Source organism: Perna viridis, chromosome 14 (assembly GCF_037379345.1).
Source record: "Perna viridis isolate PV_CMFRI_1.1 ecotype Kerala chromosome 14, ASM3737934v1, whole genome shotgun sequence".
In the NCBI taxonomy this organism is placed as follows: Eukaryota; Metazoa; Mollusca; class Bivalvia; order Mytilida; family Mytilidae; genus Perna; species Perna viridis.
In genome coordinates this window covers 4,119,886-4,145,219 of record NC_142458.1, presented here as the reverse complement: position 1 = coordinate 4,145,219, position 25,334 = coordinate 4,119,886, and the positions used below count along the sequence as shown (strand labels likewise).

At 32.6% G+C, this 25,334-nt stretch overlaps 1 protein-coding gene across 36 annotated transcripts in view; it reads left to right on the top strand.

Moving 5' to 3' along the window:
* The window catches only part of LOC148597793 (protein scribble homolog), a 71,143-nt gene extending 51,823 nt beyond the window's left edge, over window positions 1–19,320 (top strand). For 20 of the 36 annotated variants that reach the window (XM_088560329.1, XM_088560358.1, XM_088560354.1 and 17 more), the window contains 8 exons: window positions 2,257–2,350; window positions 3,134–3,145; window positions 4,749–4,910; window positions 8,658–8,755; window positions 9,907–9,950; window positions 13,401–13,577; window positions 14,823–14,890; window positions 16,620–19,320. In XM_088560329.1, the coding sequence (XP_088416455.1) occupies window positions 2,257–2,350; window positions 3,134–3,145; window positions 4,749–4,910; window positions 8,658–8,755; window positions 9,907–9,950; window positions 13,401–13,577; window positions 14,823–14,885 (650 nt within the window). In that variant the 3' untranslated portion in view covers window positions 14,886–14,890; window positions 16,620–19,320. The remainder of the gene's footprint in view (window positions 1–2,256; window positions 2,351–3,133; window positions 3,146–4,748; window positions 4,911–8,657; window positions 8,756–9,906; window positions 9,951–13,400; window positions 13,578–14,822; window positions 14,891–16,619) is intronic. The other 16 variants (XM_088560360.1, XM_088560345.1, XM_088560344.1 and 13 more) reach the window with 5 other exon arrangements.
* Window positions 19,321–25,334: the final 6,014 nt, after the last annotated feature.

The window sequence follows — 25,334 nt, the reverse complement described above, 5'->3', positions numbered from 1 at the left end:
ACAGTTAATATAAATACAGTCAACTCTCATTGTCCCCAAGTCTGTCAGACTGGAAAAACTGTCAGGCTGGAAAAATCAGAGATAACCATAGAAGGTGTGCATTGATTTTGTGGAATGGCCAAACTGTTTGAGTTCAAAAGGGTTAAACAATATGTTCCGGTTTAATAAGTGTAAAATTGTACTATAAGGTTTTTATGCCACCAATTAAGTTTGGCCAACATTTTTTTTATAATCTGTTTTACGGGACCGCCAACCCTATTTTAGCCAAAAATAAAATAAAAATAAAAGTATGTGAATGTCGTTTTATTTTTGTAAATTCCGCCAACTCCTGGAATATTTGCGAGAAAATCCCATGCTAAAAATAAAAGAAAATAGATGGCAAGTTTTCATTGGATGAGTAAAAAAGAAACGACCAATCAGCAATCATTTTGATTTAGGAAGCTATCGGAAGCTCTAGGAATTTATCATTAGTTAATGAAAAACACTGAAGGTCAATGGCAAACCACAACAACAATGCGTTCGAGGGTCGACCTACGATTATTTCAAACTTGTTATTATTGGGGAATACAGAAAGGTGAATCTTTCTCTATCTGTCAAAGAAATAATTGATGAGATTGTTGATGAGAAAGCTGCGGTTGTCATAACAAAGGTGTCCTGCCATGGTCGCACAAACATTTTTATTATGCAAACAGCTTCACAAGGATTAATGTATTTAACTCCATGATTATGAAATAAATGCTTATTAACCAAACAACATTCTCGTACACTGCCCAACACACCAGCGGGCAATATTAGCTTAAAAGTTATGTCTAGTGGAGTCCGAGTTGCTCATTTACTTTTATTGCTTTGTATGTATGGTTTTGGTTACTTTATGTTCTTTGTTGTGTATGTCTGTTTTCCATGTCTGGTCTTTGTCCCTGGATTACATTCTTTTGATTACCACTATAACCTTGGTTCCCTTGATTACTCTCTCATCATATCTTGTAATACAGTAAAAAAGTTCTGCACAAATTATTTACATTTTTCAAAGCAAGAGTTGTTCAACATCCCACCTCTGCAATTGATACTGATTTAACCAACTATTTCAATACCAATTGCAAATTCAAAATAATCATCTTTTCCAGAAAAGCTCCTATCTAACAACCAAGAGATAAGATCATTCTCTATGGATTAATTTAAGGAATCACATTTATATACTGTACTGGGTAAACATCTTGCCTATAATTACTATTTTATCTTGCTTGGACAGCTGATGATTATCGGTCATTATAATAATACATGTCATTATTGTAAACAACACAGACCTTTTTAAATTTAACTATCAAATTACATAAACTAAAGATTGATGGACAACACCGCACATCTCAGCTGCAGCTTTTTATCAAGATCATTTCACCTACCAATAAAACCATTATCAAAACACATTATATCAATAAGATGCTGACATCCAGTCATACCTAGGATATAATACAAATGTGATTCTCCAAATAATAACCATAACTGATTAGGCACAATAAGATCAAAATGTGGCATGGGTTCTGATGTATTTACCTACGCAAAAATATATTGTCAGAAGGGTCGAAATGTTTACAAATGACTTGAAATACACATTCAAAACATTTTGGAAATGTAGCCAAAAACTTGTAAAGGGGTATAAATGTATCTACACATCGAAAATATTTTATACATCTTTTCAAAAGTAAAAATTTGTGTGTATTCTCTGTTTCATTGTGAAAATAGTATCAATCAGTCTTAATAATTAAAGAAGTGAAATGTATATCAAAATTGGGTATCAAAAGCTTTTACTTTTCACACATTTAGAATATAGCAAAAAAAAAAAATAAAATAAACATGAAAAACAAGTACTTTTATTTTTATTTTTTCCATTGACTCGCCAAGATTTTGACTTTTATTTTTATTTTTATTTGCTCCCCTCGACCCAATTTTAAAAGAAAAAAAATCCTGTAAAACAAATTATAAATAAAAGTTTCGTTTGGGACAATTGGCAACAAGGGTTGGCAATTATGAATTTCCTTTTAGAAAATGTATAAATTGTTCCCTAATGACTTACTCCTAGTTTCCAGGCCTCTGAGTTAGGGACATTGAGAGTCAACTGAACAAAGCAAGCTTAAATCTTTTACTTTTTGCGTCTTCTATTATAACATTTGCTTGGGAGTTTTAATCATTTAATCACAAGACTTTGCATGTGATAATGATATGAAGTGTTAAAGGTGACACTGTTTACTTGGATTACAGAGAAGAAGCTGAACAGTACAACAACAGAAGAATTGGTATCTGATATGACTAGTCATGTCAACTCTAATGAGGATTATGAGGGAGAAATTTCAAGGTAAACATTGTGGTACAGTTTATATCTGGAAACTAAGCATTAATTGTACAGTGAATGAAAGCATAAAATTTATCTTCCATTTGTACATGAATTTTTTTTTTCTTGTTTCCTTTGATAAAATTGTGCTGATGGTTAATTTAGAGATTAAAAGTTTGTGTAGTCATCTTCAATATTTTTTCTTCATTTTTGGCTCAACCTAGTTAATAACATCTGACACAATTTACTTTGGTTGATAAAAACGTTTTTCAACCAAGAATCTGCATTTGTTATTTTTATTACTAAAAAATGAAAAAGATTAATTAAACCTAAAAGATATGTCTATATTCATAAACCAAGCAATAAAAGCTGTCCAAGTTTAAAGGGTGATTATAACATATCATTATGTTTACCACAACTGTGTTAAGACTCAATGATACCAATATATAACATAGTAAGGTAGGCTCCTTAATCGGTAACATTTGTGTAAGGCACATTGACAAATTAGCATTCATTACAAATTTTGGACTCTCCTTCATTCATTTGAGATTCTTTAGGATATAGTTAGGAGACTCCATATTGAGGGAGAATTTCCTTCATTAATGAGAGATCCTTTAGGATATATTTAGGAGACTTCATATTTAGGTAGAAAAGTTGAATAAGCAGAAGTCCCAATGTTTGATTGAAAAACCAATGAAGGCATTGCTGATTTTTTCAATAGTTGTTTCAGTGTGTACATATGCACTTGGTACCTAATGTCAATACTTAATGTTGAGATAATTCTATTAATTGTTACTCTTTATAAAGCATACCACTGAGGTAATTCTATTGTAGTTTGCTTGAAATGTACAAATCTTTGTATAACTTCCAACTATGTTGTCATTGTATAAATGTGTTTAAAAAATTGGATAACTCTGAGGCTAGCTTGACTTTTTAATGTAATATCTTGACACAAGATTTAATAGCCTGTCAGTCCTTTTGAGTGGCTCAACTGTTTGTAAGCATGGTAATTTGCCTTAAATCAAAGTATGATAAACAAGTAAAGAATGTGCATGCCACAACTTTGCCTTTTACTTAGAAGTGTCTAAAGCATGATCACACTACAATAGGGAAGAGTTATGTACGGACTAGGGTGCAGGAAAAAAAGAAGAAAATGGAATTAATCAATTATCTGATGTATTGAAACCCTGAACAAGAATTTGTCTTTTTACGGTGGTGGACATTTTAGCGATTTAATGGGACTTTTTATTGCTGGCAAAGTGGACATTTTAGCACCAGATTTTTTGCCCTTTTAGTGCCCTTTCATAGGACTAAATATAGCATATAATATAGATATACACAGGCAAATGTGCCACATATGATAATCATGTTTTTCACAAGCATGTTTTCAAGCCTAAATTAACATATAAGAATCTTATGATTAACATATAAATTGAGCACCTTACCATTATCATATGTGGCACATTTGGCTCTGTGTGTGTGTGTGTGTATATATATTTAGTAACATACTTACACTTGTATAATGATCCCATGTGACATTGCCCCAAACGTAATTTTTATCAAAAACTCTTCCTTTTCCTTGTCTCGATTGTGGAGTTTTTCATCTCTTAGCTGGGGGTTTGGATTATCAGGATCTTAACTATACATGTGCAGATAACCTGTGTAGAACTGCTTATTGAAGTGCACATGGTAAGACTCATAAAACATGGAAATTCTGCCCATTAGGTTACAGGAAATAGTGATTCCCCAGTAACATAGTACTTTGTCAGATAGTCAGCTAATTTAAGACTTTTCATCTTTTGTTTCTACTGAAAATAAAGTCCTCAAGAAATGAATTTGTGACTTCTATAGAACACAAGAGTAATGTGAGTATTTCTTGGGGAAAAAAATATTCACCATACATGTAATGTAAGAAGTCCTGTGGTGATGGTGCTAAAATGTCTACTTGAGAAAATTGAAATGGAGCTAAAATGTCAACTACCCGTCGATTGGAAATAAAAATTGTGTGAACAGACATCTAAGTGACAGTTAATATATTGCTTTCAATACTTCAAATTTTTGTTGCCAATTTTGATGATCTCTTTTTGTTGCACATATATGTTGTCTTGTATGTATATGTTTGTGAAGGTCGAGTGATCATTTGAAGCAGTTCAGATAAAATATTCTTGTCCCAAGCATGTTCAACAGTGCATGACTGAACAATGCATGCAGACTGCATGCCATCTCAAGTCTTTAAGTTTTCTCAATAATAATTTTGTCAACTTCGATATTTAATTTGTTTTGAAAAAAATCATTATAACTATCTGATCATAAAAAATATGAATCCCTGATTTATAGATAATTAAAGCTCAAGTACATTTATTGTTTGGATTTAATTTAAAAAATTTGGCAGAAAATTTTTAAAATTCTGTTTGCTGTATAGTCCATCCAGAATTCCTGTACGAACAGCAAAAGCAGAGAAACGAATGCAAGAAAAACTGCGACAGGATGGACTAGAAGCGCCACCCACTGATGACAGAGTATTAACTCCAGCAGAAGAGAGGGCGCTCCAAGCTGAAAAACGGGCAGCATGGAGGGCAGCCAGGTGTGGCTTATCAATATATGCTTATCATATTCTAATCATTGTTTAAATCTTGCTAATAAATTCTTAAAGATGTAATTTTTGTAAATATTTCTAACGTACTATAAACATGTTTAAAATTTCTTTAATAAAGTGTGTGAATAACATCAACAGCTACAAATGATCAGATACATGTACTTGTATATCTTGTATATCACCGACAAGATTTTCATTTCAGCCACTTTGATGATTTTAATGGCTTTAGACCTAATTTTGAAAAAAATATATATATATATATATATAGCCAAATGAGATTTTGAAATGAAAGTCTTGAACTTATAATTTTGTGTGTGTTTTGACTAACATCTAGCATCTGCAACACTTCCTTTGGCAATTTAGTTCTTCCTTTGTCCAGAGACTAGTTGTTGATATGTAATAGACAGATTTTCTCTGACCACTAACATTTGTCACCTGTCCCAACACCATAGTTCAAGGCAGTAGTAGACTAATCTTGTATGACCACCAACATTTGTCACCTGTCCCAACACCATAGTTCAAGGCAGTAGTAGACTAATCTTCTCTGACCACCAACATTTGTCACCTGTCCCAACACCATATTTCAAGGTAGTAGTAGACAAGTCTTGTCTGACCACTAACATTTGTCACCTGTCCCAACACCATATTTCAAGGTAGTAGTAGACAAGTCTTGTCTGACCACCGACAGTTGGTGGTCTTTCCAATACCATAGTTTAAGGTCTGTAGCCAAGCATTATTTCTAAGTAATTTTGTTTACGTGAAGTAGGTACACATAGTTTGCATTTTTAGCCATATGTTCATTAAAATATTGCTTGATAACTCGAAACCAGGAGGTATATAGTGGTCATATTATCTGTCTGTTCCAAGTTTCTATCAGCAACTCTTCTGAAAACCTGAAATGAATTCCTGTGTATTTGCACACATTCTTGATCAGATGATGCCATTCAGCGTATATTTTTGTGCATTCCCATCTGTATGTCTTTTGGGGTTTTCTGATGCAAAACATTGACTTTATCTTTTGTTGATCAAGAAGTGACCATTTTCTTATCCAATACTTTTTGGAATCCATTAAAGAAGCACACATTCCTTATTAGTTGATGCATATCTTACTGTGGTTTCATTTATTTTCGCAAGTATCAATTTTCAGAGGTTAGAGGAAAAAATACATTTTGTTGAATACTTGAAAACAAAATTTTCATTTATGGTAAATTGTAACTGAAGCAAAGCTATTTTGCTCAAGATCTTCTTTCACAACACTAACATTTAAATAGTGTTTCTTCAACCAATACCACTTTTAACAGACATTTTTAGTGAAATGATGAGGGAAACTGAGTATACTGAATGCCACTCTAGCAATTTAGTTGTGGTTTACACTGACATTTCATACCTAAGATAGCCACAAGGCTATATGTGGCTATTAAACGATTGATTTTCTGTTCAATTAATTAAGGTGACAGGTTGTCACTCATTATTGCTTCCACCCCCTTGTTACTGGAACAATCCACAGAAATTATTGTTCCTTAGAATCTTTATTTTGTGATTCAACACTGCCCATGAAAACCACAAAAATTAGTACTATGCAAATAGAAATGAATCCAGAAATCTCATACTTTTGTCTGACTTTTGGGTTTCTCATATAGTTTCTGGGAGTGGGTTCATAATGGGACTTATTTCATTTTATTATGGTGCACATTAAAATTTTGTTGTGATAGTGTTTTAGATGAGAATTGACCAGTGAGCTGTTGTCATATCTGTGTGTCCGTCATAAGTTTTCTAAAAATCTTCTCCTTTAATACTAATTTAAAGCTTTTTTCTGTTTAGAGGGTCCAGATGAAAAATATTGTTTTAATCTAAACTTGGCTGACATTGCTCGTTATCTTGAAAACAAATATAAATTGTGACTTTTTTTATCGTGAAGAGCTTGATGAAAGTCTTCAATCATATTTGTGCAAAATCATTTTATAGGAGTTGCCCTTGAAATTCAAACTTATTTCTATTGTTTTTGCACTACAGCATAATAGCTGTATTGGACAATCTTAAACAATATTAGTCTATCTGAAGGAAGATCATAAGCAGACTTTATTGATATTTACTGATAGCTTCCAATTAGCTCATGATGTCACTAAGTCGGTTTGGTGAAGTACAGCATATCAATATCAAAACGATGAATATTCCGTAAATATTTCTACGATCCTATTTTTCTGATCACACCAAAACATGCTGTCTTGTCAAGCTTACCATTGCACAAATGATGAAAGACAAATATTTCAAAATTTTTTTTTAACCAGGAACACACACACTCATCGTAATTTGCCTTTAGATTTTCCTCAGACATGTATATCATTCTTCTTACTGCAAATCCCACTGTACGTCAATGTTGTCTGACATTTGCTTACACCTTGTGCCTCAATCTCTTCTTCTGTATATTTTGGTTTGAAATGATAGGGTCTTAAATTTGCGCTTGCTTCTGACATCATAATCAATTATGTATTTACTTTCACTTTACAAACTGACTTTGTGACATCACAGCTCATATGATTATGGCGGCGCCCATAGATGTAGAAATTTAAAATTCCTTTATATTATAAATATCGATTTATAAGTGAAGAAAAGGAAATTAAATTTTGTTTTAATTTAATTTAATTTTCATGAACATTTAACAGATAAGTTTCGATATTTATGACTTGCATAATTCATAGTCTTCTCCTTAATGTGATCTGAATTAATCAGATGACCCAATTGATAGATAAAAAAAATTAACTATTTTTGTAGTATAGGGGGTAAAAGGTGAAAATGATAGGAAGAAACCTGTAATTACTAAAAATATTCTGATATACGTTCAGTTGGGTCAAAGTGATTGCCCTTGCAAAATTTTATTGTTTAGTATGAAATTCCTGACAAGTAAAGACATATTTCTTCTCATACCAATGGAATGTTGATTTTAGTTCTAAAGCTAGAAATCCATACAGGTAACAAAGGCTTTTTTATTGATCAAACAATTTTCTTGTCCAGCTTACTATTTACTCAAACTGAGAGCAAGTTTTGCCCCTTGGGAGCCCCTAGTAATGTATACATTTTTTTTGTCAATGAATGGGATTTGTCCACATAGACTTGTCAACTTCAACACAATCATTTGTGAAAAATGATTTTTGTGAAAAAAAGCTATATATATTCAAACAACTGTGACTACAATAAAAAGGAAACAAAAAATCAAGCATTACAACCTGTATAAATTAAGTATGATTGTTGTGAGAATTGAGCTGGGCATAAATATCATGCCGAACAATGAATGAAACCAATCAAAGATTCAAATCATAAAATAAAAAATTCCCAGCATTTGATGGGGTTCATTATGACATATTGTATTCTATCTTTGAATGATTCCATTTATTGTGAGGCAAAATGTTTACTTTTCAGTGTGTGACTGTGCAGCACTGCAATAGTCGTACTGAATTTTTATAGGTCGTAATTTGAATGAAATAAAGAAAAGAGAAGATTGTTTCATAAAATTGAAAGCTCCTTATAATAATATGTGTTAAAATTTATCAAAAAATGTTTAAATAATTGATTAGCATGAACAATTTTTAAACTACAATCAAGATTTACTTTAGCTTCAGGTGAAAACTAGCTTTAATGATTAGATTTTTCTTATGAGTATATTAATTTTCAATGTAGCTAGCTTATTGGTTTTATTGTAAGAGTCTTCATTTACAGAAGATTTTATATTTGTCATAGAATGAAGTCTTTAGAAGCAGACGCCATGAAAGCTGAAGCTGTGATTGCCAGGGCCCAGGAACTTAACAAAAATAATGCTGCTGAACTTGCCTTTGCAGGTAAAAGTTATCATGTCACATCTCTTAGTGACATTGTAATTATAACACAGGACATTTTTAATAGGATTTGTAAGTCTCGTTTCTTTTTCCTTACCGGATTTTCAGTGTAGAATGTGTTGAAATCAGAAGACTGATCTGCAATTATTGTTTACTTCTGTGATCTTGAAATGCATCATTACAATGAAAAATCTTCTTTTTATTACTTTTCATTTGTATCGTGTAGAAATATATATTTCCCATTGTTTATTGGTATTTTTACACAGAAAGATGTTTTACTTTTAATATTGAACTCATCGCTCTGTAAAGGGAAAAGTTTTCATTCATCAGAATGGTTGATTAAGACCCTTTCTCGTTAAAACACAGAGTCACTTGGCGAGACTTACATACCCTATAACAGTTAATGTTGAAGATGGCAATAATGAGTTAATGTATAAATAAATAGTACTGAATGGAAATAGCTTACCTGTTATAATAGTGACTAATCTTTGTTTTTGTCCGAACTATTTTCTTAGCAGGTTAAAGAATTGTATTGAAACTTTGTTGGATGTAATATAGCCATATGGGGATGTGTATATTGTCAGGAATTTTTGTTTGGACTAAAATTGAAGTAATGATGGCTGTTGAACTTGGGTATTTTTCAGCATAACTTGGTCTGATGCATTGTCTGCGACTCCTCCTTAACGACTTGCAGGATTGTTATTTAACTCAATGTATTATTAGATTACCATATTGTCAGAAATTTATGTTTTGGCAAAAATTGTTGTAAACTCCCAGTCATATTCTGTCATTGTGTTGCCAACAAAATAAAATAGTACTGGTTTGAAGTTGTGTGCTTTAGAAATGGTTGTAAAATTGAGTGTGTCAAAAGTGCTTAGTTAGTCCCCTATAAAAATAGTGTTCAATATGAATTGTATGTCCACAAGTGTACAGGGTTCAACAGGCTGCGGTGGTATTAGTCCCATTAGATCTAGTTGGTTATTGACATCAATATTTTGTGTAACTGGTATATGTTTGATCTGTTTGAAAAGAAATCATTACATTTATTTATTTTGATGTTTTAATTACTGAGAAATCATTGTAATGTCTTGATCATTGTGAAAATGTGACTCATAAAATGACAGTAAAAACAGGCATTTTGTTAATATATTTAGATGAAGAAGAAGAGAATAGAATAAATCAGAATGGAAATAATTCTGTAAGTATATTTTGTCAGGTCTTTTGTTTGTATCTCTATGAAGTATAACCTCTATATTCAGAGAGGTAGATAAACAAAACATTATTATGATGAAAATCCTTGAACAACAGACAATTCCTGTCATGTCAAATACAATGTACCATTAAAACTCTTTGAGTGATTATTGGATGTTCTTAACTTAAGATGAATCCATAGTTTAATACAATTTGTGTTGAAAGGTTCTTTTTTTCTTTTTTTTTTGTTTTTTGTTTTTGTAAATAAGAATTTAAATGATGCCTATTAGATTTTTTGTCTCTATGAAATGACCATAGAAGTTATATCATCGTAGAACTTGTATCAACTTTAACCCACTCACTAACATTTGAACAAAATATAATTATTAAAACATTTAATGACATAAATGAAATTATATTTTAAAATTATTATCTAACAGCAAAATGGTTGCAGTCTATAATGGTATGGTGCTGTCTTTGGTTTCTATAGACTTTGTTTTTGTAGGAGGACTTAAATTATTTGATGATGGAACTTGATAGGTTGTCCGTTCATCTGTTACAAACTTATGTCCGGGCTGTAACTTTTTTGTCTTTTGATATTTTTTTTTAATGTGGGTAGATCCCCTAAAGTCAATGTGTCAAGAACCATGGATAGTGGCCTATGACCTTGAATTTTGACCTTAAAGTGAAATTACTGTGTGTAACTTTTTTGTCTTTGGTAGTTTGGATGTGAGCTTTTGATGTATAGCATTTGGGTAGATCACCTCCTAAAAATGATGTCATGTACCATGGCCCATGGCCTTGAACTTCGACCTCAAAGAGTATATAGCTTAATTGCCACAGCAGGACACACAGAAATGGATTCAATCTTAATGATTACTACTTCAACTTAATTTTTGTGAACAGATCTCTGTATTATAATGGGAACAAATTGTGCTCCTTTACTTGCTGACCTATTCCTTCACTCTTATGAGGCTGATTTTATAGCTGATCTGATCAGAAAGAAAAAATATCGTTTGGCTGGATCCTTCAATCTCAGTTTCCGCTATATAGATGACGTATTATCTTTAAACAATCCTAATTTCGGGATTTGATACATCGCATATACCCAAAAGAACTTGAGATAAAGGATACTACAGACACTGTGAAGTCAGCCTCGTATCTTGACCTACACTTAGAAATCGATGGTAAAGGATAACTATTGACCAAACTTTACGACAAACTTGATGACCTTTCATTCAGAATTGTCAACTTTCCTTTCATCTGTGGCAACATCCCTTCAGCACCTGCGTATGGAGTGTTCATATCACAACTCATACGTTATACCAGAGATTGCCGAAACTACACAGACTTTTTGTACCACGCTAGAACTCTAACAAATAGGCTTCTGAAACAGGGTTATGTTGCTATAAGATTGAAGTCATCACTACAGAAGTTTTATGGTCGTCATCATGAACTCATTATGGTGTATCCATCGGCACCATGAAAACTGATTTATTCAACGGGTCATAGTTTTCCTTTCGTCGTTTGTCTACCCCAGACTTGACTTTTTATTAGCAACTCAGGGGGTGTTTCTAGAAAAGCAGAGGACGTTTACCCTACCGGTGCACCTGGTCCATGCTCCCAGTTTTTAGTCCGGATTGCTCATTTGCTTTTGTTACTTTGTATGTATGATTTTAGTTACTTTATGTTCTTTATTATGTAAGTCTGTTTTCCATGTCTGGTTTTTGTCCCTGGATTACATTCTTTTGATTACTGCTATAACCTTGGTTCCCTTGATTACTCTTCCATTCCACCTAAGTCTGATTGAGATTGATTTTATTGGTCATTGTCATGTCCATATTGGAAATGTGGGCCAAAAGTTTTTTTTTTCCTTGTCTGGTAGTAACTTGTATTAAGTGGTATGAATTACTATGGAATTGTATTGCTTCTTTCCATACCACAAACAGACTCTTTGATTGATGAGTTATAACATGAACTTTTTTTTTTTAATTATAAGACCTAAAAAGGGGTGAGAAATAACACTAAGCATTTTTGTCGAACTTTGTATTTTTTGTCATTAATTTCAAATTTTGAAGGTCTTTGACCACCTCCATTCTGGTCTAACATTGAACCACTATCTAAAATAAGAGCTGTATGGCTTAATAGGTACCCCTAGAATTCTGATGTACTGAAGAAAGTCACGCCTTTGAATTCAAAAAAGAATGGTGCATAAGTATAGATTGTTCATGTGTTGTAAAATGACCAATGGCCTCAATGACTATTGTTCACTACTACAATTTGATTCTTTTTTATACTCCACCTTGCAAAATGGGGGTATATAGTGATGGGGTGTGCATCCTTCCTTCAGCTATGCAGGGGATCTATCTCTTATCCATTAATCCTCTTATACCACTAAAGGAAATTGAATGAAACTTTCACAGAATCAATTAAGGGGTTTCACATGGCAAAACATGGACTTCGTCATTAGTGAACAGGAAGGGCATCCTTTACTCCCCCATCTCTAAGCTGTTACTTATACACTAAATGGAGTTGAATGTAACTTTCACAGAATATTTATTACTTATTATCAATATGCACCTCCTATTTTCGATTTTGATCCCAATTAATTTAGGGGTTTCACATAGCAAATCATGGACTTATGTCATTTTGTGAATATGGGGAAATGGGGAGGCATCATCTATCCGTTACTTCTCCTATACCAGTGAACTTTCACAGAATCTTTATTACATATTCCCATTTGTGCATCTTTTATTTAAGATTTTGATCTGAATCAATATGGAGGGGAAAATGTCCTCCTACACCACTGAAAGAAGTTGAATGAAACTTTCACAGAATCTTTATTACATATTCCCATTGTGCAACTTCTATTTTAGAGGCCAAAAGGTGCATGTTAGCAAATAGGGGAGTAGGGGTATCAAGTTAATGGGTTTCTAGTTTCAAAAATATATAAACAGTATTCTGAAGATTCCATGCTCATATAAGAAAAGTATGGAAATTTGATTTCGCTGTAAAGATAATTCACTGATGACTCATTTACTACACTTCATATTCTGTCAAAAATAAGACAATAATGAACATTTTTAGGGAGAGTTTGAAAATGTATTAAAAAATTCCATAAGCATGCAATAAGAATGTATTCAGGTATCTCATTGACTTGATAGGTAGGTCGTTTCAGGTCATCACTTGACTTATATGTGTATAGGTATACAATTTCCTGTTTGAATGTTGTGTCAACTTTCAGGGTTTGACCTTTGTGGTTGTATCAAGCTGTTGCCTTGCTAATAAAGTATTGATAAATGTTTATGGTTTATATATATGTTATGGTTTTTAAAAGCAGATATTTTGTTTGCATTCTAATTCAGTTGCTTTAAAGCATTGTTCCCTTTAAAAAAGTTAGAATGTTTGTTGGTTTTCGCCTGTGTCACACTACTAACATTACTAATACTGGTTGCAGAAATCTCTCTTTTCACATCTTGTGGTTAACACTAAAGAGGGGGATACCAAAGTGAAAGAAAGTTCACAGGTTCTTGATGAAAAAGTTTCTAAACGAACAATGGAAGTTGTTGATGAACAAACAGGAAAGAAAACTCTCAGAACTTTTGAAGTTTGTGAAAAAATAATAGAACACGAGGTAGATTTTGTTGTTTTGGCTTGCTTCATGTTGGGTCGCTGTAGTAGGACATTTCTGTTGTTGTGGTATTGGTGTAACTTTCCGTTGTAGATGGTATGCTTTATGCTTATGATTATGAATGTCCCCTTCATGCCAGTTACCTGTAATGTAATGTGTTATCTTATGGGAAAAGGTTATCAATAATATAGTCAAATTTTCTCCCAATTTCTATGAGTTCTTTTTAATGATTATGCATGTATTATGTAGTAAATGATATTTTTACTTTCCTGTGTTATACTGCATATTTTGTCATTAAATATGTAGCAACTGTTAATTCCTCTCTTTAATTTTCTATATTGAACTATAAATGTTTTTTACTTAAGTTCAAGCTTTGCCATATTTTCAACAGACTTGAATTTCATAAAAAAAATAATCTCAAGTTAAATTTCCTCTAACCCTTGCTCAATTTAATTATCATATAAAATGGTAAATCACTACAGGTGATTTGAAAACATTTTTTATATGAAGCTTAGGTCTGTTGTAGGATAAATAATGATGTTGTTTCAGTGTCTATAGCACATACAGTGATGATGTTCACATCATAGAGTTAGTCTTATTGTGATTAAATGCCAATTATCTAATGAACATCTATAGGTAGTTGACTGGACAATTGATAAAATTGTTTTTAGTTTCTACCTATATATATAATGAACTATCTGGTCTCAATTGTCTAGTCAACTATATACGGTTGTTAATCAGTGGAAGACTAGCTCAGTGGATATCATCTCTTTATGTTCTGTAAGACTGATATGTTATTGTAAGACTTTCATTTGGGGATAGCAACCTGCTTAATACTGATTGGCCATGTTGAATGTAGGAATACACCTCAAACTTTCAAAACTACATGTTCACTTCAGTAAGTGAGGCCAAAGAGGCCATTTTTGTTTTAGATTACATTTGTTATATGTATGTGGGACTCGGTATATTGACAGGAAAATTGAAATCAACCCAATGTTAACATGTGGTTAGATTGCACTCAGAAAAAAAAAGATCAAATTGAGATTCTAATGAATCTAGATGATCTTCACTTGGTTAAATGACAACTACCTGAATAACTTCCTTAGGTAACTGACATTCAGTTTGCATAAATGGCAGGTAAGTAAATTGTGATCTATAAACCATATGTGAAGGAGAGGTAGAGACCTTTAATTTTTCCAGCAATGTTTTCTAAATTTTTGTGGTGAGTTTTATTCTTAATCTTTGTAGATAGAAGTAACTAAACAAAATATCATAGAGTTAAATATAGACCGAGGAGAATCTACATCATAAAATTAGTAAGTTTTGTTTTAGTAATAGGGAATGCTTGTCACAGGAATGGGTCCCAATCTACCATTCAAATGCATGGAAACTGTCAATTACTGTGCTTTGAGTTCAGAATCTTCCTGTATAAAAACTGAAAAATTGTATATTTGTAAAGATTCCTCATACTTTGTAAGAAATAATTCCAAATCATCTTCCAGATATACAGAGGAAGATGTTTACAAAATGCTTGAATTTTTAATCGACAACATATTTGTCCAGTGTGGTGGACATGTTTTTCAACAAACGGTCAGCATTCCAATGGGTACAAATTGTGCTCCTTTACTTGCTGACCTATTCCTTTACTCCTATGAGGCTGACTTTATAGCTGATTTGAGATCTGAAAGAAAAAATATCATTTGTCTAGATCCTTTAATCTCAGTGTCCGCTATATAGATGACGTATTATCTTTAAACAATCCTAATGTCAGGGATTTGATACATCGCATCTACCCCCAAAGAACTTGATATAAAGGATACTACAGACACTGTAAGGTCAGCTTCATATCTTGACCTATACTTAGAAATCGATGGTAAAGTAAAACTATTGACCAAACTTTACGACAAACGTGATGACTTTTCGTTCAGAATTGTTAACTTTCCTTTCATCTGTGGCAACATCCCTTCAGCACCTGCGAATGGAGTATTCATATCACAACTCATACGTTATGCCAGAGCTTGCCGAAACTACACAGACTTTTTGTATCACGCTAGAACTCTAACAAATAGGCTTCTGGAACAGGGTTATGTTGCTACAAGATTGAAGTCATCACTACAGAAGTTTTGTGGTCGTCGTCATGAACTCATGGATCATTATGGTGTATCCATCAGCACCATGAAAACTGATTTATTCAATGGGTCATAGTTTTTCTTTCGTCGTTTGTCTACCCCGGACTTGACTTTTTATGAGCAACTCTACGAGTGTTTCTAGAAAAGCAGAGGATGCTTACCCTACCGGTGCACCTGGTCCATGCTCCCAGTTTTTAGTGGAGTCTGAGTTGCTCATTTGCTTTTGTTACTTTGTATGTATGATTTTAGTTACTTTATGTTCTTTGTTGTGCATGTCAGTTTTCTATGTCTGGTCTTTGTCCCTGGATTGTATTCTTTTGATTACTGCTATAACCTTGGTTCCCTTGATTATTCTTTATATAATAAAAGTGTTAATAACTGCAATAAAGACAAGATTTTGCATTGTAGTGCATCGTTTCTAGATCCCAGTAGTAAGCAACGAAATGCAGACTAATCTTAGAATTTCAATATGTTCTACATAGAAAATTCCAGTAAAGAAAAAGAAACTAGAACGAGACTTACATACTATATAAAAGTTGAGAACTTACCATTGGCACATAGTCACTACAAATTTGTACTAAACTTGCTGAATAATGTGTTCAGTTATACTCATAGTCATAGTGATACTTCTCAGTCACTAATGTACATGAGTGGCAGGAAAGGCATCTCCCAGCCTCTAATTTACATGTGTGGCAGGAAAAGCATTTTTTTATGTTTTTGAGGTTCTCTATACTTCTGTACCAATAGATTTAAACTATGTTTAGTGTCTTATGTTGATTATATACTATGTCCTCAGGTTACAAGTAAAATTAATTATGTGCATATTTCATTAAACTTGCAATATACCAGAATTTACAGTCAAATTTATCTGTTTGTTCAATGATTGCTACAATTAAAACATTTATATTTTTTCCAGATTAGTCCAGAGCTCAAGTGAAGCCATTCCTCCTTCAGCCAAATATTTATTGTGTATGGCCTAACCTATGACCCCATGAGGATAGTTCTAATTATAGTAACAAACATTGCAGACTTATTATCGTTTTTATACTGTGACAAAATTTATATTATGGTTTTAAAGTGTTCATATTACAAAATGTATTGTATACAAATTGTTATATTGTGTTACGATGACAAATTGTGCATTATTTAAAGTAACATTTTTTATAATATAGTTTGGCCACTGTAACACATGCTTCCATCTGTTGACAAACTATGTAAACATTATTCTGCCAATCATCAACCTTAGAAAAATCAGAAAGCTTATTTTTTTTTAGTTAAAAAAATTGAAAATAATGTGTAATATTCCTGCAAGAAATTTTGGCCATTATAAAATTCGTAAACCTGTTGATCTGATGTTTATATGATATTTTCAGTGTTGTTTTATTTTCAATGTTTTCATCCTGTCAACATCTTTCCGTCCATTGTTAAGTCAAGTTAAAAATTAACCTGATTGGTGCACTCCTAGCCATCTCATGTGTTTCCTTTGTTGTTGACATGGTAACAATGTTAATGTTTACCCTTTCCAGAAATCTCTTTTACTTTCTGTAGGCAGGCATCAAATTACTGTAAATGGTGGTATGGTTTTTTCGCTAAAGAGGTTTTGTATTTAAAGGGTCATATGAAATTTATAGTAGATTTTACTCTTTTTCATTGAAATTTTTCACTGTTTGTTAAATTGTCATATTTCATCTTCTTTGGCAAAAGAAATTGCTATGTGCAATAATAGGATTTAGATTAGTTTGTTATATTTCATATTTTTGGTAGTTTTGTCTTTAACAGTTTTGCTAGAGTTGATAAATCACTGGAACTCTGAAACAGAAGAATTTTGTTAGATTTCTTATTTTATTTATAATGTGCAATTTATTATGTAGATAGAGAATTAAATAAGTATGAATTTTTAAGATGAATTATTGATTTTTTTAGTAATTATAATTAAATTGTTTGTAATTACGGTCATTTTAGGTTTTTTATAGTATAATTAAGTAAATGCTTATGAACATGATACAAACATTTTTAATGGGGCAAGCTTTGCACTTCATCTGAAATGCTTAACAAGTAAATAATTTCTACAGGCATTTATTTGTATGATCATTCAATACACTTGTGGAGGCCTTTTATTAACCAGGTATGAATTTGGCGACACTAGTGGCGGCCTTTTATAAACCAGGTGTGAATTTGGCGACACTAGTGGCGGCCTTTTATTAACCAGGTATGAATTTGGCGACACTAGTGGCGGCCTTTTTATAAACTAGGTGTGAATTTGGCCAGTGTGTGTTGTATTTATATGTCATTGATTTTAATACATTGTTATTTTATTTATGTAATGGAGGATGAAAGATAATTGTAAAATAATGTACAAAGTGTACAAAAATAGACTTGTACAGTTAGAATTGTGCAGAAAAGAGTTGTACAGATCTATTTTACTTGTTAAACCTGCACTGTATAATAACTTTTAATTAATATTGTTTATTCTCTTTCTTCCAGAAATATTTAACTTCCGTGCCTACTATCTACATACAGTCTCAATAATTGTAATTATTTATTTCACTGACACCTGCACTCACATTTTCAGGGAACCTGGATTATATACATGCACATCATAATAGAGATTTTATTTCTTATTTCTCTCATCTTGAGTTATATCAAAAGTATGAAACAAATTACAATCTTGGTCTTACTTAAAATTTTTAAATATTAATGGGAACTGTTATGTCCTAGAGATTTTAGTTGGTGTTACAGAAGGCCAGAGCAATACCTATAATATAGATATTCTGCTATAACTAACACAATCAGATGTATAATTTATAAATGTTGCTTCTTTTTATATGAACAGGTGATGATTTGTCTATAAAGTATTTTATGAAATTTTTATTTGAGTTTTATGAAATATATCTGTCTAATTTTACTCTTAGATTGTTATTCTAGGGCAACATTTATACTTAAGAATCACTGACACTTGCTGTTACTAGGTCATTCTTGGGCAACATTTATACTTCCGAAGCACTGATGCTTGCTGTTACTAGGTCATTAGGTTTTTACCACACTTGAGATTTTTAACTTTAGTTCTGAATGAAGAGGATTGAATTTTTACCAGTGGTATTGTAAAACTATTTTACAGTTCTGTTTTTATACCCGAGACATTTTTTATTTTTATCTTAGTCTATTTTAAGCCTAGTTAAATGAATTCATCCTGTAATTGCTTTTATATAAAGATGTGAATTTTAGCATAAAATGCTATAATATACTGCTAATTTATTGGTTGATTTTCAATTCTAATCTGCTTTGCCACAACTTTATTGATGTCCCAAAACATGAACATACAACAATATTTCTGTATGACAAATCAAAGGTGACTATAGCTGTAAACTTCTTATGTTCTTTAAAAATCAAGGTCTGTCTTCTTATGAGTTTTTGGTCACCTTAATAGATGAAATGGGATTCTTGGTGCATTAATTACTGAGGTACACATTAGAACCTCTGGTGCATTAAATCAACAACTAGGATACACGGTATATTATTATATCATGGCTTCAGTTCTACTGTATGTATAACATGCTCAAATTATTCCATGTTAAATATTATCTGGTTTGTAAAGTGAAAATAAAGTATGAAAGTGCTGTGTGTAGATATCTATAGGCCATGTAGAAATATCGGCAAAAAATATACTGATGCTTCTAAATAGAAGGACATTTCAGAGACATCAAAATCGAATGACAAATTCTGATAACTGGAAACGAGATTTTCTGCATTCAAAATGACCAAAGCTCTTGTTGTATTAACTCCCTAAAAAAAAACTCTGACCCATCTCAGATCTGGTCATCAATCCAGTAAGGAATGATATCCTTTTCATCTGTGAAATTGAAAATTCATATCAATCACTCAAATTAAGACTTTTGGATTAAGTATGGTTCTTTATAAAAAACTAGCAAGGGGGTTATTCATCATATCTCAAGACAATGGAACTGTTCAAATACATTTGTTATGTCCTAAAAACAAACCCTTCAAATATTGTTTTCCTCTGATCGGCTATATATCATGAAGTATTTTTGAGAGGTTATGGCGTCTATATAAATTCTGGTGGGAAATTTTCCCATACTTTTCTGTAGTAGAATGTTATCAATATCGCCAATGGGCAACTTGCATTTGAGAGTTATCTCTCTTAGAATTGAAATGAAAGGGAAATTAACATTAATTGAAGTCTCTTCTTTTGTGACAAGAATAGGTCTTTAAGTATTGTCAATTTTCAATAAACAGAAACTTAATTTGGAAATAACCATCATGGAATTACCAGAATGTTTTAAGGTCACAGTGGATTATTCTGCCCCTTTTCCGAAAACAGAAAACAAGTAATTTGATAAGTGTTCAATTAATGTTCACACAAATTCCTCAAGCATTTTTCCTTGCTGTAAGACATTCAAGAGTTCAATTCCAGAAGCTTCTCCTTTAGGCAATGAATTTGCAAGCTGAACTTTTCCTGGACACCATTTTACTTCAACCATGTTATTTTGTACCATTTCACATATTGCAGCAATATCAATTCTTAACCATTTGTCCTCTACCAGTTTTGTGGATTTCAATGACTCGGTCACACTTTTGTTGTCAATAAAGGCAGTAATTGGAATTGTACATTGGTCTATACCAAATATGACCAATAATTCTACGGTAATACAATGCTGATTCTAATACATCAGGCAAGCTTAACGCTTCAGCGGCAATAGTTGAACGAACGACCCTTTTTATTTGGTTTGCTTGCCAGCCTATAGGAGAACAATGTCCCACTCTATCTTTAATCCAAACTATGTGAGCTCCGGTACTCCCTTTACCTTTATTGATATTTCCCAGAGCTGCATCACTAAATACAAAAAAATCCCAGTCTTCTGTTATATTTCCTTTCAATAGTGGGAACAATATAACAGGTTTGATGTCCTTTAACTTTCCAATGTTTTTCATAGCACGTAGAAAGTCGCTCACAGATGCACACTTTAATTTAGTACTTAAGTCCACAAGCTCAAAAGCTATATCAGACCTTGAACCTTGCACAGCCCGGTTTAGTTGTCCTATCATTTGTCGATATTTTTCTGCTCATCCTGATTAAGTTCTTTAGATTTTTGAAAAGCACGCTGTGGCTCTATTTGTGGGTGGTTCAGTTTTTCCATATAAATGGAATGAAGTTGCATGCCTCCAGTAGTTTGTTTTATCTTGAAACCAATATACCGGAAATGTTTCTCCTCAACTTTGCCTGCTAGAAATCTTTGTCTTGGTTTACCCATGAATTTCTCAAATTTTTAATTTCCAGCATGCAGAAAATCATCTACATGATAACATATGACCCCATGAATATCTTTTTCACCCATTAGAGTAAACATTGCTGGATCAAGTTTAGATTGTCTACATCCTAGATTCAAAAGCTCATCTCTAACACTTATATAAAACTGTCTTGCTCCATCTTTAAGACCATACAATCCATGATTTAGTTTCCATATGAAACCTTCAGAAGTGTCACTTTCTAAAGGATGTTTAATAAGCACTCCACGGTCTAATTGTTTCCTTGTAAGAATGCAAATTAGATGTCAGTAGTTTTAATTGTCCATTTTTACTAGCAGCAATTGTAAGGACAATCCTGATAGATCCTTTCGCAATAGTCGGACTATCTTTTGGAATAAAAGACTGCTCTTCAAAGCCACGGGCTACTTATCTTGCTCTTACATTTCCATTTTTGCTTGTAATTACCCATCTTGTGGAGATTGTCTTTTGGCCAGTGTCAAGTATCAATTGTTTTAGCTTTAGTAACTCTCATTGTTTTGCACTTTCACTGTCATTCTCATTTTCTTCAAGAACTGCATGAACTTCTTCATTTTCTATTTTCCATTCGAGTTTGCTTAAGTCTTCACTTATTTCATTAGAAGTTTCCTTTACATTGTACCATGCCTTGTTTTTTCCAGTCGCTTTACCAGCTCTTCCAAGTACAGTTGCATCTGTCCATTTGTCTGAGTCTGGAAGTTTAAACTGAATATTGTCATTTTTCCTTACTTGTATTAACAGAAGTTGCAGTGTCACTTGTTATTTCTTTATTCAGATATTTTCCTGTGCACTGGTTTTTTACTTCAGATATAATGTCGGTTTGTTTCATTTGTGCATTTGCATGTTCTCCAGTTTTGTCAGCAGATGAAAAAGATTTATCATAAATTTCCTCATGTTAACTTTAGCTTTGTCTTCAAAACATGTGTTTACTTTGCACAGTCTGTTTGGTGATACTCTAACAAAAATTCCACCATGTCTGACAAAGACAATTCTACCATCTTAAAAAACAACTTTTCCTGGTCCAAGCCAACTTTCCTTCCCTTCTCGCTTGTAAAACACCATATCCCCATTCATATACACTTGTTCTGCTGCTCTAACTGTTGACAGCAAGGCTCAACGAATCCTTTCATCAGACTCAGTCTTGATATAGGCATTGCGGATTTTTGGTTGTTCCCTCTAGTGCAGGTAACTCTGCTTGCATTAAATTTGGCAAGTTAGGATTTTTACCAAAAACTAACTGACGACTGCTGAACCCATTCCATATTTGCAACGAATTACGTGCCATATTTGCCCATGATAACAATGTATCAGTTTCTATATTCTTGTTTTCAGCCTCAAGTTTTTTTTAGCATGCTATCAGTTATAGCATGCACACGTTCACATAGTCCATTCTGGAATGGGTTCATGCCAGCTGTTGTACATACTTTTACTTTAATATGGATGCTACCTCCCTCATCTCATCAGAACTAAATTCGCCCCCATTTTCTGACATGAGAGCTCCCATGACTCCAAATATTCCTACCTAATTCTTAATCAAGGCTTCAATAACACTATTTGGCTTCTTTCTACTGATAAAAACTGACATGGTATACCTAGACCACATGTCTATCATATACAGAATACAACGGCCCTTATATTGTTTTAAATCAATAGGAACTTTTTCATTGAACTGCTTTGCCATTGGCATTGAAACAACTGGCCTTGGTGGTGTAATAGAATAAGCTTTGCACAGTTCACATTTAGAAGAGCTTATGAGAGTTATCTCTCTTAGAACAGAAATGAAATGGAAATTAACAAGAAGTGCATAAATCATTAATCATAAGCTTCTAAAGCCTGGTTCTTAAGCAGAGCTGTATTTAAGTAGTGATGTCTTCAATAAATGTCAAACACACCCGTCTTATATGCTTATTTGATAGTACCCAAAGAAAGTCTGTACATAACTGATCAAACGTGAAATATTTACTGTGGGAATGTTGGTTTTTGCCTTTAAAAACGGGAAGATTGGAAAGTCAAAATCAATACATTTGTCACAAGCTTCGATTCCAAATGTTCCGTATTATCTATGAATAGGATCAGGACTAGATATGAAGCAGAAGAAAAATTGCCAGTATTTAAGTTGAAATAAATATGCAAACCTTTCCTACACACGTCTCTGAAAAGTGGAATTTTATAAGAAATGCTACCTGAGATAACATGATATTCTACACATATTTTATAATCTCCAGCCCAAGAAATTGGTATATGAAGCACTTACCAATGACCTGCCATATTGAAACTCACGATTTGTTAAAGCAACATAAATGCCTCTGTGGAGAATGGAACCAGATAATCAACAGGATATCAGTAAGCAATTAGAAAAAAATGCTTTGCAGGGTATACATTGATACAATCATAGAGGTCAAACCCTACATAATACTGTGCACCTTTCAAGCTTGATTCAGTGCTATATTTGCACTGGAATTAAACTTTTCTGTCTAAGATTCAGGCCAAATGTGTAGAAGGTGTGGCACATTAAGAAACAAAATGCGAAGATTTTATTGCAGTATCCAATTTTTTTTTATATTATAACCCCTAGAAAAACAATAAAATGATTGCAGAGTTTGCCTTCTTAAGATATTGATTCGTCCAGTTTAATAGAAATGAACTATGAAAAAATGGCAGGAAAATTTTCCTGCACCTTTTCCCCGTGTAAGCAGTTGACATCACAGATTTAGATAATTTTTTGGGTTGTTTTCTAGAAGAACTGAATATATTTTAGGCAAAAAATGAATGTTCTGTTTCACCTTTTTCTCAATTTTTTAAACCTGCCCAAAAATTTATTTGCAATCGCATTCAAAAGTATTTCAACAGAGTTATATCCTACACTGTAATTATACTCAAACAGAACTTATTCAGCTTAAGAATCAAATTTCCTTCATCGATGTCAGATTTTCGTAACTAGACACTTTTTATCAAATTGAAATTTCACACCAATTTTACTTGGTTAAAATCACTGCTCTTCACTTCATGTTTATTAATGAGAAAAATTATGATAGGATGGAGATTTCGACTCATAATTGTATTAAACTGTACAGGCTTAGCACACTTAATGCTTCTTGGCACATTACTGCAAGAAGTGCATTCCTTTAATGTTAATTTATTACTAAACATGCAAAAAGGAATCCCTCAAATCTTCTGTTCATTTGAAGACTAGATCTTAATTCTATTTGCAGAATATTCTGAATAATTGCCAGAAATATATATTTTCAGGTTATAAAAAATGTATTGAATGATATAAAAGCAATTACATTTAGACTATTTTTGTTAAGTGCTCAAAAACAGTAGGGAAGTTCCAGCGACATAAAGTATTTTGATAAATCAAAAACCTCAAAATGTTTGACAGGATTTTTGTCCTTAATTCAATAATCTCCCATAATCAATCCAAGTCTTCCATGATAAGTGCACATGGCGTGGTATTGTGGCAGGACGACCTACCTGCATTATAGTAGGTAGTGAGATTTAAATAACTAGTTAATGGACTTGGCTAAAGGATTAATTCTCTAGCCGAATCAGTTTGTTGCTGGCGTGTCTAGGGTTTGATCCTAGGTGGCAGAGTACATTTTTTTGTCAAATCATGCTTTCCCATTACAGTATATTTTCAAAGAGATTAATTCACTTGCACTCAACTTACAAACAGAGTATATGGAAAACGCATACTTTTTGGGCACCCTTCTGACCCTAATTCCTGAACTACACAAATCTCAACCTAAATATTAAATCCCAGCCTTTCATTGTATAAATATATACATAGCACCCTGTGATATCATTTCAAAGATGTTCTTTTAATTATTTGTTATGATGGTCTTCCATTCTATATTATACTTTTAGGAGAAAATCAGATTTTAGTTTCTGTTTCCGAAGACTTTATTTAAGAAAGGGGGAAGGTAAAAATTTTTAAGTAATCTCATAATTTGGAAATGATGTGTTTGATTTACTTCGACTTTGTTTGTAGATCTGTATACATTTTGGTGAAATTCTTGTATTTTGCGTTGGTGTAATTGATTTCTCTATATATTGTAAAGGATTTCACATGTTACACTGTAACTTGAAAATCCCTTGTAAAATTTACTTTCCACAATAGTTTGTTGTAATGGACTGACAATCCAATCCCTATACTTCTTGGGAAAAAATTGGAATAATGAGACTGTCATATTTTTATGGGATATTTATTCACATGTTACAATGTAAACTCAAAAGCCCTCTTTCAATTCACTTCAAACTTTACACAGTTGAAGTCTTATACTCAAGTATCTCCTTTACATGGTACAAAAATCCATGTATTGCAAGAGTA